The sequence below is a fragment of the Corylus avellana genome, chromosome 1 (assembly GCF_965113065.1).
Source record: "Corylus avellana chromosome 1, dhCorAvel1.hap1.2, whole genome shotgun sequence".
In the NCBI taxonomy this organism is placed as follows: domain Eukaryota; kingdom Viridiplantae; phylum Streptophyta; class Magnoliopsida; order Fagales; family Betulaceae; genus Corylus; species Corylus avellana.
The window spans coordinates 18,676,096-18,691,058 of NC_142490.1; the positions used below are offsets into that span (position 1 = coordinate 18,676,096).

Below are 14,963 nucleotides of genomic sequence, written 5' to 3' on the forward strand. Positions count from 1 at the left end.
GAAGGGAAATTCTAAAAATCCGTCCCCACAAGAAAGAGAATTTGTTAAAGAAAAAAATGAACCATCCACAAAAAAGAACAAACAACTTTAGAAAAGCATGTGGAATTATTAAGAGAGAAGAAGGGACGGTGATCGGAAAGTTCCCAAGAGAGATGGTGGGACTCTTTACTACTCATCCCTATCAACAAACAACTTTAGAAAAGCATGTACTCAAAAAAGAACAAACAACTTTAGAAAAGCCTGTACTCCAAAAAAAAAAAAAAAAAGACTTTAGAAAAGCATGTGGAATTATTAAAAGAGAAGTAAGGACGGCGATCGGAAAGTTCCCAAGAGAGATGGTGGGACTCTTTACTACTCATCCATATCTTGGCGGAAGTGATTTGTTGGGGGCCTCCTACACCTACCAATGTAGTACGGCTCCCTCCCATGATCACCTCCACTAAGTGTGAGAACGTGGCTTTCGGTAGAGCTGGCAAAACAAATTTACATGATTGTGTCAACTCAGTTAATTAACTCAAACACGAAATGTGTATTAAATGATTTGTTTATGATATAAATTCGTTTAACCTAAAACTTAACCTTAAAATTATGTGTTATATTTATGTCGAGTTTAAGAGTCACATTTTAAATTATTAACCCTAAATTAAGTTAAACATTAAAATTTACTAAAAAAATTAAAAATTAATTTTTTAAAAATAAATAAATTGTATAAACTTTGTCAACCTGCGAACCCGTTTATGTCAAACTCGAATACGACATGTTTATTAAACGACCCATTTATGACCTGAACCCGTTTAACGTAGACTATAACTCTAAAATTACGTTTTGTGTTTGTGTCGAGTTTGCGGGTTGCGGGTTAAATTGTCTGCCCTAGTTGTGGGAGTGGAGGGTTGCTTGTGACCACCCACACAATGATTTGACAATATAGAATTACATAGGACTGGCTTGGCTGTCCGATTATTTTATTTTATTTTATTTTATCCTTTATTATTATTTTTTTATTGAATTTAAAGTTGTGAATACCGAGAAATTTGCGTTTTTTCTTTTTTCTTTTTTTTTTTTAAAAAAAAAATTATGTTTTGATAGTTTAGAGAATATAAAACAAAATTAGAAAATATGTTTTGGAAGGTGAATTAAATTGAATATATTTTTAAAAAATAAAACTATAAATAATTAAAAATATATATATGAATTTTAAATATAAAAAAATTGAAAGAAAAAAAAAATTGGGGGTGGCAGGGGGCGGCTTTGCCACCCCTGAAAGCCACCACAAAAAACATCTTGGGGGTGGCTAGCCAACCCTGAAAAGTGCTTTTGGGGTGGATCAGCCACCCCGGAAGCTCGTGGGGGGCTCGACCACCCTTAGGCGGTTTCCGGGGTGGCTCCACCACCCCCATTAATGAGACCTAGAGGTGGCTCGGCTACCATCCAGGAGTGGTGCGGGACTCTGTTGTTTTTTCTTTAAGTTTTGCTTTTCATTTTTTTAGTTTTTTTATTTTTATTTTTTTGAGTTGAGTTGAAAATATTTCAGTTTGGTTAAAAAAATTGGAGTTGGGTATAAAAAACACTCAAACATATATTCAAAAAATAGTGAAAAAAAAAAATCACCTAAAGAGATGAAAAGTGGTTAGTTGCAATTAATAATTGTCCGCCCCTAAACAATGTTACATACTACATCATCATCTCACCCCATTCTACTGGACTGATGTAGCAATGCTCATCCGGCCCTTGAATTTTTATTTATTTTTTAATTTTCTTAACAAGGGTTGATATAAGAGTTGATGGATACTGTCACATTAGCTCAGTAAGATGATAGCGTAGGAATTTGACTTATGTACTCTAAAAAAAAAAAAAGCCACATAAGATATCCTATAGTTCTTTTTACAATAAATATTTAATTCTAATTTTTCAATAAGAAAGAGATAGAGAGTGAAATTAAATCTGAATCGTTGAAATAACTGCAAGAGATCTCCTGTTGTTATTTTTAGAGTACCTAAGTCAAATTTCGGGTGTGGTATGTAGCATTACTCTAAAATTCACTGTCGTGTTTTAAAATTTAGTGATAATTTTGCAAATTGCATGTGAGTTGAAAGGTACTAAGTGTAGTTTCTCCCTAATAAAGTAATAATGAAAATATTATCACCCACATTTTGAATGACCTTTCATGATTTCATCCTTGCACACAGTCGGATGATGTCAGACCATTCACAATGGACTCTTCAAATAAAAGTTAAATTTGAGGAGAAAAATTCACTTTATCAATTTTAGAGAACAACTTCTAAAATAAGTCAAAATCAAATTTTCTATATATTTCTCTACTTTAGTTAAATATTATTATTTTATTAGTTTTAAACCAATCAAGAGATAGGAGGGTAAAAAATAAGCTTAAAAAATATATAACTTTATCATTTTGGCTCTTGGAATGTAGGGAACATAGATGACAAAAGTTAAATATAAGGTAGAGAATGAAGCTTGTTAAATAGGTGTTTTCATGAGTTGTGTTATATTTTTAGAGAAAAGCTAAATATAAAGAACTCATTGTGAATGCTTTCACGCTATATATATATATGTTAATTTTGGTGTCTATTTTGTATACAGCTTTCTTGTGTTGAGTTGTTGACACATTTTATTCATTATTAGTATTTTTTTTTTAATTAATGGTGGATAAAATATGCCAACTCAGCAAATATATATGCGAAATGAATGTCAAAATGCTTTTTTTTCTGGTCCTCATTATGGTGCATATGATTTTAAAGTTTTTAGGTACATCCAAAACAAGCTCTTAGTAAATTTCTGTTAAAAAAACTCTCAATTTGGTTTTGCTTGGAGACTGAACAACCCCATTGAAATTTATATGAATCTTTTGTGCAAATTTGAGATCTTTGAATAGATCTAATTATGTTTGCCCGCAGATGGGAACTTCTCTTCTTAGTTTCAGTTTTAAGTTGTTTTGGGGAATGGATTCTGGCTGCACTTGGGCTGCCTCAAGAAGGTAAGTTCTTATTCCTGGATTGATTTAGATCTTACATAGGCCGTGCTCATGCTTATGTGACTTAAACCCATCTTTATATTCCTCCCCAAAAGACTTGTATATATCTTTATATATACATAATGCCATAATGGCACTTGGAAAGAGACCAGAAGCCAGAAAGAATTGAACGTCCCTCTCAACCTCTCTGATTTTTATGTTGTGGTCCACCATGATTTTGAGGTTGAACTAGAAAAGGTTACTTTTATTATTAGATGGTAACCAATCTCTTATCACTCTCATCTTGTAAGGCACAAAATCCCCTCACCATATAAAGAACGAATCTCACATGTGGTGGCCAATTACCTCTCATTTGGTGAAGGGCGACCCTCAAAATGATAGCGTTAAGGACGACTACTCACCCCACACCTTGGGGCTTGTGGGGCTTGGGGTAACCAACTGGCAACCACCCATGATCTAGTGAGGGTAGCTATGAGGAGTAACCTCTTTTTTTTTTTTTTTAATTTAATTTTTTAATTTTTTATTTAAAGGTAAAACTATAATCTTACAATGTTATTTAAAGCAAGCCATCAATCATATCACATGCCAAATGTCAATTGGTTGTAACATTAGTACTCCACTTATATATCGATCTAACGATCATTAATATATCTTTGATAGTCGAGAATCAATGTGGTACAACTTCTAACCCAAGAATCATATTAATAGTTTTTCACATGAGGATTTAACTTCCAAATGTCATTTCGGGAGGGGCTGTACGTTTCCATTAATAAAATATTGTAGCCTCTTGAAGCTCCTCTTCCACATGAGGATTTAACTTCCAATTTCATTGACAAGTAAATCTTTCAAACTAACTAAACGTCTGATTCAAAGATAATAGATAAGTCCGCTGCCATCTTTGAATAAAACAAGAAAGAAAAGAAAAAGGAAAATAACAAAAGAACAAACATGATTCCAATAACATACACGGTCCTTTATCGACGGGCTGGGCTAGACTCGGCCCATTTTAATGTCATTATTTTTATTTTTTTTTTAAAAAGAAGAGACCATATATTATGTGAAAAGCCAGGGACGGCTTGAGGTGAGTTCAGACCCATCAACAATTCCCAGCAAATTATGGAAATCAATTTTCTTCGAACTGGTTCAACCTATTCTAATAAGTGATAATTGTTATCTCTTATATGTTTTCTTTAATATTTTAAACAGTCATTTAGTTCCATTTTACTAACCTTAGGAACTCAAAAATTAATTTTTTAAAAATTCAAACATGTTGAATAACACTTGTTACTCATTAAGAGTAAGTTCAATGAAATTTCCTCTAAACCTGTTTAAAGGAAATTTGTGTTGCTACAAAGGACCGGTAGGAATTGAAAGGTCCAAGCAAGATAATTGGAGCTATCTTACAGCTTCATGGAGATAAGTTGAGGAGTGTAACTTCTGTGGAGATGGTGCACAAAAGAGGAGAAGCTAACCCAGAGAAAGGTGGGGGTGGCTCGCCGCAAACCCTGCTCATCTAGGATGGAACGCGGCCACACCTAGGCCATGGTGTGGCCGCGCGGCCACTCCCACCAGATCTGGGGTGGTGTGGCCACCCTTAGGCCATGGGTAGCCGCGGCCACTTTCACTAGATCTAATCAAATGATATTTATCTTATGACAGAAGATGTTTGAATAGCAAAGGATGACTGTACGGATGGCCACTGTGTAGCTTGTAGTTTACTAAAAATAACAAATTTATTTCAACTTAACATCAGATATTATTTTGATTAATCATTGAATATAATCAAGAACTACCATGGGGGATTATTAATAGATCATAGATGGAGGTTATTTTTGCTGGCCAAATAATCACAACCACATATATCATAGCTCTTCTTGTAGACCAAATTGCATTTGGCTTCGTGAAGAAATTAGGAGATAGTGTCCTCCGAACGAGATCTAAGGCTTGTCCAAACGAGCCTTTATAGGTGAACACTAGTACTAGTAATTTTTGGGAGTTTCGGTAGGAATCGTGGTTAGTCAGCATTCCAACGGCATGTATAGAATTGAGGCTAGTTTAGGACCCGAGGCATCCGGTTAGTGTCACGGTCACACCTAGTTCGGCCGAGTATTAAGTTCAAAACTTTTTGTTGGAAGATCGGTCAAAGCTCATGCAACCGGAAGCATTCGTATAGTTTTGTCATATTTCTCGTATGAAGGAGTTAATACGTAGCTCTATCTGAACAAGATTGCAATTGGGTGTTTAATTACATGATTTACTTGGAATATGACTCTATTTTTCATATAAACCTAAGATTAATGTTACTTTTTTACATTCATTTTATATTGGTTGACATGACATATTTTAAGTTGCTTTTTTTTTTTTTTTTTAAGTGACTGGCATTGTAAGTCACTTAAAATACGTTACGTCAATTAGTGTGAAATAAGTGTAACAAATGCATGCACATTGCTGTAAACCTAATAAGGATTAATTCGGCCATAAGTAATTATGTGTTTTCAATAAAAAATAAATAAATAAATCTCCCTAAGGTTGAGTTGTCTCTTATTCTACTACTTTAATTCCTTGATTGATTTTTAGTTTTAAGAATAGTTGTGAGTCTTGTATTATTTGACTTTGTGATCCACCATACAGAAGCTCCTAGAAACAACACACAGACAATTAATCTGTACAGCCTAGATGTCGTGGTCCGTAGTGCAATTTCTTAAAACGACCCCAAAAAATGTTAAGTTAGCAAAAAGATTTCAATATATATATAGGCTCCAACCAATGAGAAAATATTTACCAAACAATATTTGGGGCAAGTCAGTTATGGATTAATACCAATCACGTACAAATTAAGAAACAAAGAGTCTTGATTAGTTTTCTTGTTTATAACTTCGAAAAAGAAAATAATTAACCTTTAAAATAGCTTATGTATTTATTCATAAATGAATACACATGCTCAACGTACCTGTTCATTTAATTAGAGGGCAATGAGCTTTTCTTCTATCCAACCTTCCATGCACGTACATGGGGCTGCTAATTATATATATATATATATATATATATATATATGTATTAGTCTCAAATTCTTGCTTTATTTAAGCGTTGGCGATACGAAAACAAGTTATGACTGAAATTCCATGAATCTCACCCTATATTGGTTTCACTGCCAGCCGATAAAGAGGGGAAGAAAAAACAGCCAAACTTCAATCACTTAAATGGACATTCCACTTTGTACATCATTTGATTTGGGTATCATTTCAGGGCATTCGTTTATGCTTGGTTTGCTTGGAGGGAATAAGGCTTGCTATGAGTTCGTTCAAGTATCAAATCAGATTATATGAAGCAAGGCAAAATAAATGGCTCACTGTTATGGTTGTTAAGTTCTTCAAATGACTAAAGTGAGCTCAAAATGTTTATTGTTTCATCATTTAATAAAACAGAATTGTGTGTGTCACTCCTCATCTGTGCCCGAACCTTCCGAGCTCGAGCCCCCCCGTTTATTGAGAGTGCCATTAGCAGCAGGTCCTTTCTTTTTAGCATCTTGTTCATCTGCCTCATCTTCACTGTACTCACTCTCATAATCATCATATTCCTCTTCTTCATTCTCCTCTTCCTCTTCAACCCCATCCTCCGTAACTGGTCCCTCTTCTGCGACAAGGCCACCTCGGGTGCCAGCCCTAGTCCGTCTCAAAACTTTTACTTTCAAGTTTGTCTTTTTGTCGCAGCCTATCCAAGCGTCACACAAGCAGTAACAAGTCAAATTGTAATTTCCTTCTGCTGGAGCCTGGAACTTGCCCATCACCAGTCTAGACCCACCCTTCACCTTCTCAACTGCCTCTTTCACTGCCACACTGGTCTCCTTTACATTTGCTCCTGATCCCTCCATAGTCTCCTCAATTGACTTCGAAGCAGCAGTTATAGCTGCAGCTTCATCCATAAAGCTAACCTTTTGAGAAAACCACACATTATTTGAAACAGGATCTCCAAGCATAAACCAGAAGTTCTCTTCCCTGTGAAATGGGTAATATGGGGCATGGGGGAGTGCACCTATCAGGCCATTACCACGTTTGAGTGTTACCCAAGCATGGATCGTGACAATGTCACCCTCTTGTATACCCTCTTCACCTTCAGTCTCGCATGTAACTTCAATTGATATACAAGGCATCGTTTCCAGCACCATCTCAACATCTTGTACACAGTCAGGAGAGAACCCGGCTACCTGAACAAGCAGCTCAGCACGTTCTTGCAAGCTCATGTCCTGAAGGTCCTGAAACGTTCTCACCTTCTGCAAATGAAGAATAAAAATGTTTTAAAAATATCAAAAAGAATGTAACAAGGGGAAATCTTGGGAGGGGAATCACAAGATGTATTCAATACTCGGACAGAATTCGCTCAACACTGATTTTTGGTCATTAACAGGCTTGTGTTAAAGCAAACGTCATTCCAAAATTTCATCAGATATGTTTTACTCAACAAGTAATTTTCCTTGTTCTTTCTGTCTGCTCCAAATTAAGCCTTTTGTATAATTCCTGTATATTGCCTTACGCTTTTAATGATATGTGTTGATTATTGATAAAAAAAAAAAATTAAAAAAAAAAAAATTGAATGGATAGGTTTAGAAAACCTATATGATTTTAATACATGATAAAAAGAAAATACACAACATAGAAGAAATTACAAGTGAAATATGCAACTGGAACAAAAATGTGGGTAAAGCTCTTTAATTCCATTGTTCAGAAATTTTGATTTTAATCAAGTAGAAAATAAGATAAGTATAAATAGCTATAAAGTCATTGGGAAATAGCGCATCGCAGGTTCTTAAATTATAGCACATTTCCAGATAAAAAGGGCAGCCATCAAAAACAAATGTTGTGGCTCTGTTGTCAAAGCTAGGCAAGAGGCAGATTAACAATAGATTCCTGCATGACCCAAGCCACAGAGAGATTTTATCTACTTACTTTACGAGCTATCTTTTTGACAATGGCCTCACTGAAATGCGGCAGCTGCAGAAAGGTTGCAATGCCTTCAGCAGATCCTCCAGTTCCCTTCCTCGCACTGAGAGGAACAGCCTGCATCACGGGTAATGAAACAAAAGAATCCTACTGTGAGTATGAACTGGGAAAAGAACAAAGGAACACAAAATAGATTAACCCTAAACATGGAAATGTTAACAGGAAGCAGCCATCTAAGTAAATGACTTACTAACAAAACAAAAGTTCTTTGCAACACAAAATGACAGATATATTCCTATGAAATTGAGCAAAAAGTTGTTGAGAAACAAAATGTCAGGTATGTACAACCACTAAAACAAAAAATGCAAATACCCAAACCACGATGAGATTTGCCAAGCAATAAACAGATAAAAATAAATTGGAACTTGCTTCAAATTTCGGAACCTGACTGGAAAATTTGACGAGTACACTAAAAGACACAGGGAAGACTACAAACAAGAGAAAAATCACAGCATATTCATGCATGAAACAAACTAACAGAATGAGAAGCTGCTCGGCCTGCTAGCCCACCAGCAAATCTTCAAAAGGTTTGCAACTAGGAACTCAGAAAGTATTATATATTGGAATTCAAGAGCAATACAAAAGTTATTGGGAATAATACCAAGAAAAATAATCTGAGAATTGGAGTGGAAGAAAATAAAGCATGTTGAGAATGATTTGCATTATTCAGGATATTAGTATACAATCTATTAGCTACTGTCTTCTACATAATATGAACAAGCTAAGAAAGTCGTATATAGTCCCTGCCTAGCCAAGAATTCCAGAAAAACTCTAATTAGTCATAAAGATAAGAATAAAGTCATTAAAGCGCATGTTACTGTAATAAGTCTTTTTTTTTATAAAAGATGTCCTCAAAGCACATCTCACCTGAATGATACATTGAGAAAGCTCGACTACCCCTATTGCAGGCCTCAGCCATCCATGCCCCTGTGCGTTGCGTGGTATAACTGCCATCTGCACAGATAATAAGAGATTGGTAATAGTAGAAAAATACAACCCCCACCCCTAAAAAAAAGGAAAAATGAAAAAAGAAAAATCGGCAAAATACACAATCATATAGAGTAACTGTCTATTCACGAATGCTAGCAATGGATTTTGAGTAAGTGACTGGGTGCCAAAGATAGAAGCAAGTAGAACATCAATTATTCCACAAAGCTAGTAAACTGAAACCTGCTTACCAAGAATCCTATGCCAGTACAACTGATATGCTGTCTTTCATGAAAACCAGCATCTTTTGATTCAATCACTCTAGTTTTCTGTTTCAGATCCATTTATAATATTCACATCCACTAACTGGCCTGTGATATGTGAATCACCTTTTGAAGTTCACATTCTTCACATACCTCTATAATACTTGTTCATCCATTCACACGGGAGATCCCACACTTTGTTTAACTATCTAACAATCTGTACGTAGCTATTTCAGAAAGTCCTGCTTGAGAGCTAAATCAATTCTAAAACTCAACATAAAGTTTGCGGGGAACCACTAACTTCGTACATCCTCTATGATACTTCCTTTTCTCTACAATAGGTTTTCCAGAACCTACCCCCCACCGAGAGACAAAGGGGGAAAAATTGGAATTCTATTTTCTGTTATAGAGAGTATATCTCAGAAAACATGCTAATAGATTCCTTTCATTACACCATATATACACTCGGACTGCAAATGAGAGTTGTGAAAAAAAAAAAAAAACAAATGCCACCCATATTCTGTTCTAGGCAGTTCTACTAAACTGCTGAGAGATAATGTACAAGATTGCTTCCTACAAAAGACACCAAGGATAAACTCAGAATGCATCAAAGAATCGAAATCTGCATAATTTCCCTCAGAAACTCCATTATTCATACATGAATAGCTCAACAGAAGTTATGGGTTCGCCGCCTTTAAGAAATTTGTGAGTGTTTTGTGTTTTGAGTTATTTGTCAAACACTTATGACAATCAATTCTAACAAAGCATCATTCCACAAGATTTAATTGATAAGAGACAACACATGCTTACAGGTGGAGACTTCAAAGTGGTAAACACAATTAGCAATGATTATGGAAGTCTGCTTGAAGAATGTAAAAGAGGACATAATCACCTTCATTAATTCTTCAAGAAGGCGAGGTGCAAGTTCTAGCACCCGTCTGAAATCACCTTGCAATGATGGAGGCAATGCTGCTAATTCACGAGTTAATTGAGCCTGAATCAACAATTCTGTCTGAACAGAACAGAAAGCAGTAACAATCCTATAAGAATTTACCAAAAATCCATAGAAATGCAAACTAATTGCTAAATACAGCAAAATCTTAGTTGACAAAGTACCTTAACCAGGGCTGGATGCTGCTTCCAAAACTTAGCTTGCTCTTGCTTAATGTTTTTAAGGTCCAGATTCAACTCACTCCTGACCAACATGAAAAGCTTCTGGAGGGGCTCATTATCAGTCCTACGAACTGGAATTTCCATATATTCAGCAGCTCTTACAAAGACATCCATAACTTTGCTGTATAATGAAGAATGATATTAGAAATGGCTAAAAAGAAAAACAAAGATTACATGCTAATGTGCAGCAGATTCAATAATATGTACGAATGAGAGGAAACAAAAATGCAAATCTCCATCAAGCTCATTGTCAAAGATTGTTATCACTAATATCCCACTAACCAGTACAATGTCATTTATTGGGTTGTGTAGAAACTTCAACTGATTGTTAAAACTAAGTGTAGCAGCAACATGTAGAGGGTAATGCCAATCAGATTCTTATTTTGGTTTAGTTTCAGGAGAGGAGTTATCTCCCAAATATTAAAATGATGTACTTGTGAGTGGGTATGCATGTGCGTGTTTGTTATATATGTAAGACACCCAGTTTCACAAACTATGACTCTCATGTGTCAATGTTTAAATTGAACTAAATATTTGTAATACGTGCTAACTAATAAAATACAGGAAAATCATAGTGATATGCCTAGAGCATACCCTAATTGGACTTTATTAGATACAATAATGTAGCTCGTAAACAAAATAAAGTAACAAAAGATTAACATATATACCTTGGGGCCAAAGAAGGTTTCATCAAGTAATAATATGCTGATAAAGTTTGATGCATCACATAATTTCCCGTATATTTGGACGACTTCGAGAGATATACAACAGCTATCACCAAAGGCAACAGAATACAAACACCAACTATCCAAAGTAGAAGTATTCCACCAGATGCCCCATCAATATCTAGCAAGAACTGAGGGAGAGCTATGCCCATTTGAAACCCCTGCTTCAACAAATTATCACATGTAGCGTTGAAATTTGACCATTTATAATTTTGTACTAGTACACAAACCATAAATGGAAATTGCACCTCATTTCACAAAAATAATAAAGAAAGATATATTACCTGCCTCCCATCCGGATGGCCATATTTCTCAAAATTTTCACGTGATATTGGATCTGTCAGAGCCTGATAAGCCTTTGATATATACTCCACAAAATAATTGTGGGCCTCTGAAAATATTATAATAAAAAAGAAACTATTAGCATGCATGGGTTATTTGTACTAAGCTATATCTTCCTGACTGATACAAAGGTCTGAAAATGAAACATATAAACTGAAGAACTGAAACACCTTCAACCTGGATCTGGATTTTTATCAGGATGGTAATGAATAGATAGTCTTCTATATGCTTTCTTTATTTCTGAATCTGAAGCTCCGGGTTCCAATCCAAGAATACTAAATGGCTCAAAAACTTGAACCTGATCACAAATTCCAAAAAGAAAAAGGAATGTCAGTGAAATGCAACATATAGCATTCAAAGCATATTGTTATGAGTTCCTATAAGAAGTCTTGATTCACTAGAAAGTAGCAGCATGGAATTGAATAAATCATAACAGGATACAATTGTCACATGGTCACTAACAAATGCTCAAATTTTGATTAAACTATTTACCTCGCGGTTCATATTTTTTATGTAATAGACCAGGACAATCACGATGACCCAAAGTAATATTAGAGTCAAGTTGCTATAAGTCGAGAAATTTGAAATCTGCATGATTCCAGAATAGACACCATGGTTAGATCAAATAACGACACTTGGTATGTAATATGGAATTGAAGATACATCAAAGGGATAATGAAGGAACTCACCCGCTTAAATATTGATTTGCGGTACTTCCCTGAACGAGTGCAATCAGAGCAGTGGCAGTGTATGCTCTTTGTTTTCTTTGAGGCGGCTCGGCATAACTTCAGAATTGTATAAGGTATCAGTGGCAGGGCCATTATTGTCAAAATGAAAATCGGGAACAAAGCACTAGTTTCCTCTGAGGCAGCCATTGAGAACTTCTACCTACAATGACTCGTATACTTGTTATGTCTGCAAAAAAGACTCTTGTTATAACCAGAAAGTCATTGATAGTGGAGTTTTAACCTATAATTTCAACTAATGGATCTTTTCTACTTCTTTGGCAACACTAAACGGTAAAACTTGCTGACACAAAAGGTTGAACTGGTTACAAATTATATTGAAATTTAAAAGTTCATCTTGCAGTTGAAATAAAATCAGATTTATGTTCAAAATTCAAGAATTTACGTATCTTTTTTGTTCTTTCTAAACCCAGATCAGCACGAATACATGACATTCAAGGTTTTCCATTGCAACACCTCCATGTCTTTAGTATGCACTGAAACCAAATATCAGAGGAAAACCACAACAAATGGACCTTAAAATTGTTAACTCTCTGTTTTTTGATCTAGTTCTTTTGATGTCCATTTGTTGTGGTTTTCCTCTGATGTTTGGTTTTGGTGCATACTTAAGACATGGAAGTGTTGCAATGGAAAACCTTGAATGTCATGTATTTGTGCTAATCTGAGTTTTTTTTTTTTTCTAAAAAAAAAAAAAAAAAGATATGTAAATTCTTGAATTTCGAACATAAATCTGATTTTATTTCAACTGCAAGATGAACTTTTGAATTTCAATATAATTTGTAACCAGTTAAACCTTTTGTTGGACTTAGAACTTGTGTACAAAATAGAATGATAAAAAAAAAATTATGCAAGGGACTACACAATCCAATAAGCTTAATAATGTAAAGCAAATGTATTTAAAATTAGCAGCCTTGTGACAATTGAAGATAATGAATATACCTGATAAGCTAACTCCCTTGTATGACACAGAACAATTGCAGAAACTTGTCCAGCAACAGGTTCAATATGCTGCAATGTTGAAAGAACAAAAACAGCAGTTTATTCCAGACTTCGCTTGGCAAATGACATGGGATTAATTATCTAGAAAATAATATAAAGAAAGAATAGGATCAAATAATACCTTTATCACTTTCAACTATGAACTCTATTGTTGTAGATAATGCTTTATGTAGGTATCCTCTCATTATATCTACGGTTACTAGATACTATCAAAGGATTTATTAATACCTAGCATCAAACAATTGTGGAAAATAAATAAGGCATTAGAAGGGAGGAAAATGAGAGCCAATACCAATAGTTCTCTCAACACAAAGGCAAATCTACAGATTTTTTTCTAAGAAAATGGTCACCTGTTTCGAAGTGAGAAAAACAAGAGATTTGCATAAATCCCCAAATGACAACAAAATTAGGGGCAACTGGCACATTAAAAAAAGAAGTTTATTTTTTTACTGAGCGGGATATACATGGTTGGTCACAAAACACCACAAAATTAACACAGAGCACCCCAAAGAACACCCGAACACAGAGTCAAAATCCAAGTAATTTGGTCTAATTTTGATTTGAAATCGTCAAGAAAAAATAAAAAGAAGCAACCAGATTATGCATTGGGACGTACCTTTGGGCGATAGGCTTTCACGAAGATGGAAAACCTTCAAAATCATACCCAATCTACAAACAATCAAACCAAAATTTATCACAATCAAACAAAAATCTTCAGTCTCAGCCTCGCCCATATCCATATCGCTTACAAGAAGGGGAACCAGAGGAGGAGATGTCCACAAAACGTGATACCGGAGAGCGAGACGAGAAAGAAAGAGAAAGAGAGAGGAGCTTACTTGAGCACGACGGAGGCAAGCGGTCTACAGATAGAGACGCCGTGTGGAACTGTGGTTTTCCGAGAGAGAGAAATGCGATCTGGAGAGAGAAAGAGAGAGGGTTTTGAACTTTCGTTTTAGGGTTAGGACTGCTGGAAGCTTGAAAATATAGAAGTGAAAAACGACACAGTTATGACTAATAAATGGCTTAAAAAAAATGGTTAAAAAATGGAATAAAAAAAAGTTATTATCTATAAGGGTGTTCAAGCGGTCGGTTATAACTAAAAACTGCTAACCAACTAAGACGGTTGCGTTAGCCATTTTAGGCGTAGGGGGAAAGCGGTTATAACCGATAACGACGTCGTTTTGAAAGGATCTTATTCTCTCAATCCCTCCCTGCCTCTCAATCCCTCGTTCTCACGACCCCCTCATTATTTCATTTTTATCTTTTTTGAAATATTTTGGCCCAAAATGATTAAAATAAGCCCCAAAATAACCAATTAAAGGCCTAAAATACTTAAAAAGCCCTTTTTTTTTCTTTTTTTGTTTTTTGTTTTTTTTTTTTATATAAAAAAAAAGCGATTATTAACTCATCGATTATTGGCTTGATTATAAAATAACCGATAACCGCCTAGGTAGTTGTAATTGCGGTTATTAAAAACCAATAACCGACCAAGTCGGTTGCGGCCAATAACTGACGGTTATAACCGATTAATCACCCTTAATTAAATATGTATAATTATAATTTAGGGATAAATATAAAATTGGTCAATTTGGTGGGCTTAAATTACAAATTTCATTATATAATTGATCATGTGATATAATCATATAAATTTCAATGACAATACATTAATACTTCAATTGCGGTTATAAGTAATGCATTGTTGAATCTAATGTCAATTAGTTAATTTGATATTATACTAATAGCATTATTATTATACACGAATACTATGATTAAGTATTTGAATTGTTATTAAATCATATAAT

The 14,963-nt window shown here is 34.8% G+C and overlaps 1 protein-coding gene across 3 annotated transcripts; it reads right to left on the reverse strand.

The window, feature by feature from the left end:
- Window positions 1-6,281: 6,281 nt before the first annotated feature.
- Window positions 6,282-14,128, reverse strand: LOC132170419 (dnaJ protein ERDJ2A). Of its 3 annotated transcripts, none has more exons than XM_059581401.2 (14): window positions 13,998-14,128; window positions 13,778-13,830; window positions 13,283-13,389; window positions 13,102-13,170; window positions 12,106-12,304; window positions 11,909-12,004; window positions 11,594-11,714; window positions 11,359-11,465; window positions 11,018-11,235; window positions 10,293-10,470; window positions 10,069-10,188; window positions 8,854-8,940; window positions 7,933-8,043; window positions 6,282-7,259 (listed from the first exon to the last, which is right to left on the reverse strand). In XM_059581401.2, exons 5-14 carry the CDS (start codon window positions 12,289-12,291, stop codon window positions 6,426-6,428), a joined length of 2,058 nt encoding a protein of 685 aa, XP_059437384.2. In that variant the 5' UTR covers window positions 12,292-12,304; window positions 13,102-13,170; window positions 13,283-13,389; window positions 13,778-13,830; window positions 13,998-14,128; the 3' UTR covers window positions 6,282-6,425. The 3 variants fall into 3 exon arrangements, with proteins under 3 accessions (XP_059437384.2, XP_059437382.2, XP_059437383.2); XM_059581399.2 differs by having other exon boundaries at window positions 12,106-12,331; XM_059581400.2 differs by lacking the exon at window positions 13,283-13,389 and having other exon boundaries at window positions 12,106-12,331.
- Window positions 14,129-14,963: the final 835 nt, after the last annotated feature.

Coding starts and splice junctions, on each gene's coding strand:
- LOC132170419 (XM_059581400.2), bottom strand. CDS start 12,291: ATGGCTGCCTCAGAGGAAACTAGTGCTTTGTTCCCGATTTTCATTTTG. Junction 10,471..11,017: donor AAACCTTCTTTGGCCCCAAG/GTATATATGTTA, acceptor TTCATTATACAG/CAAAGTTATGGATGTCTTTG. Junction 8,941..10,068: donor TTCTTGAAGAATTAATGAAG/GTGATTATGTCC, acceptor TTATCTGTGCAG/ATGGCAGTTATACCACGCAA.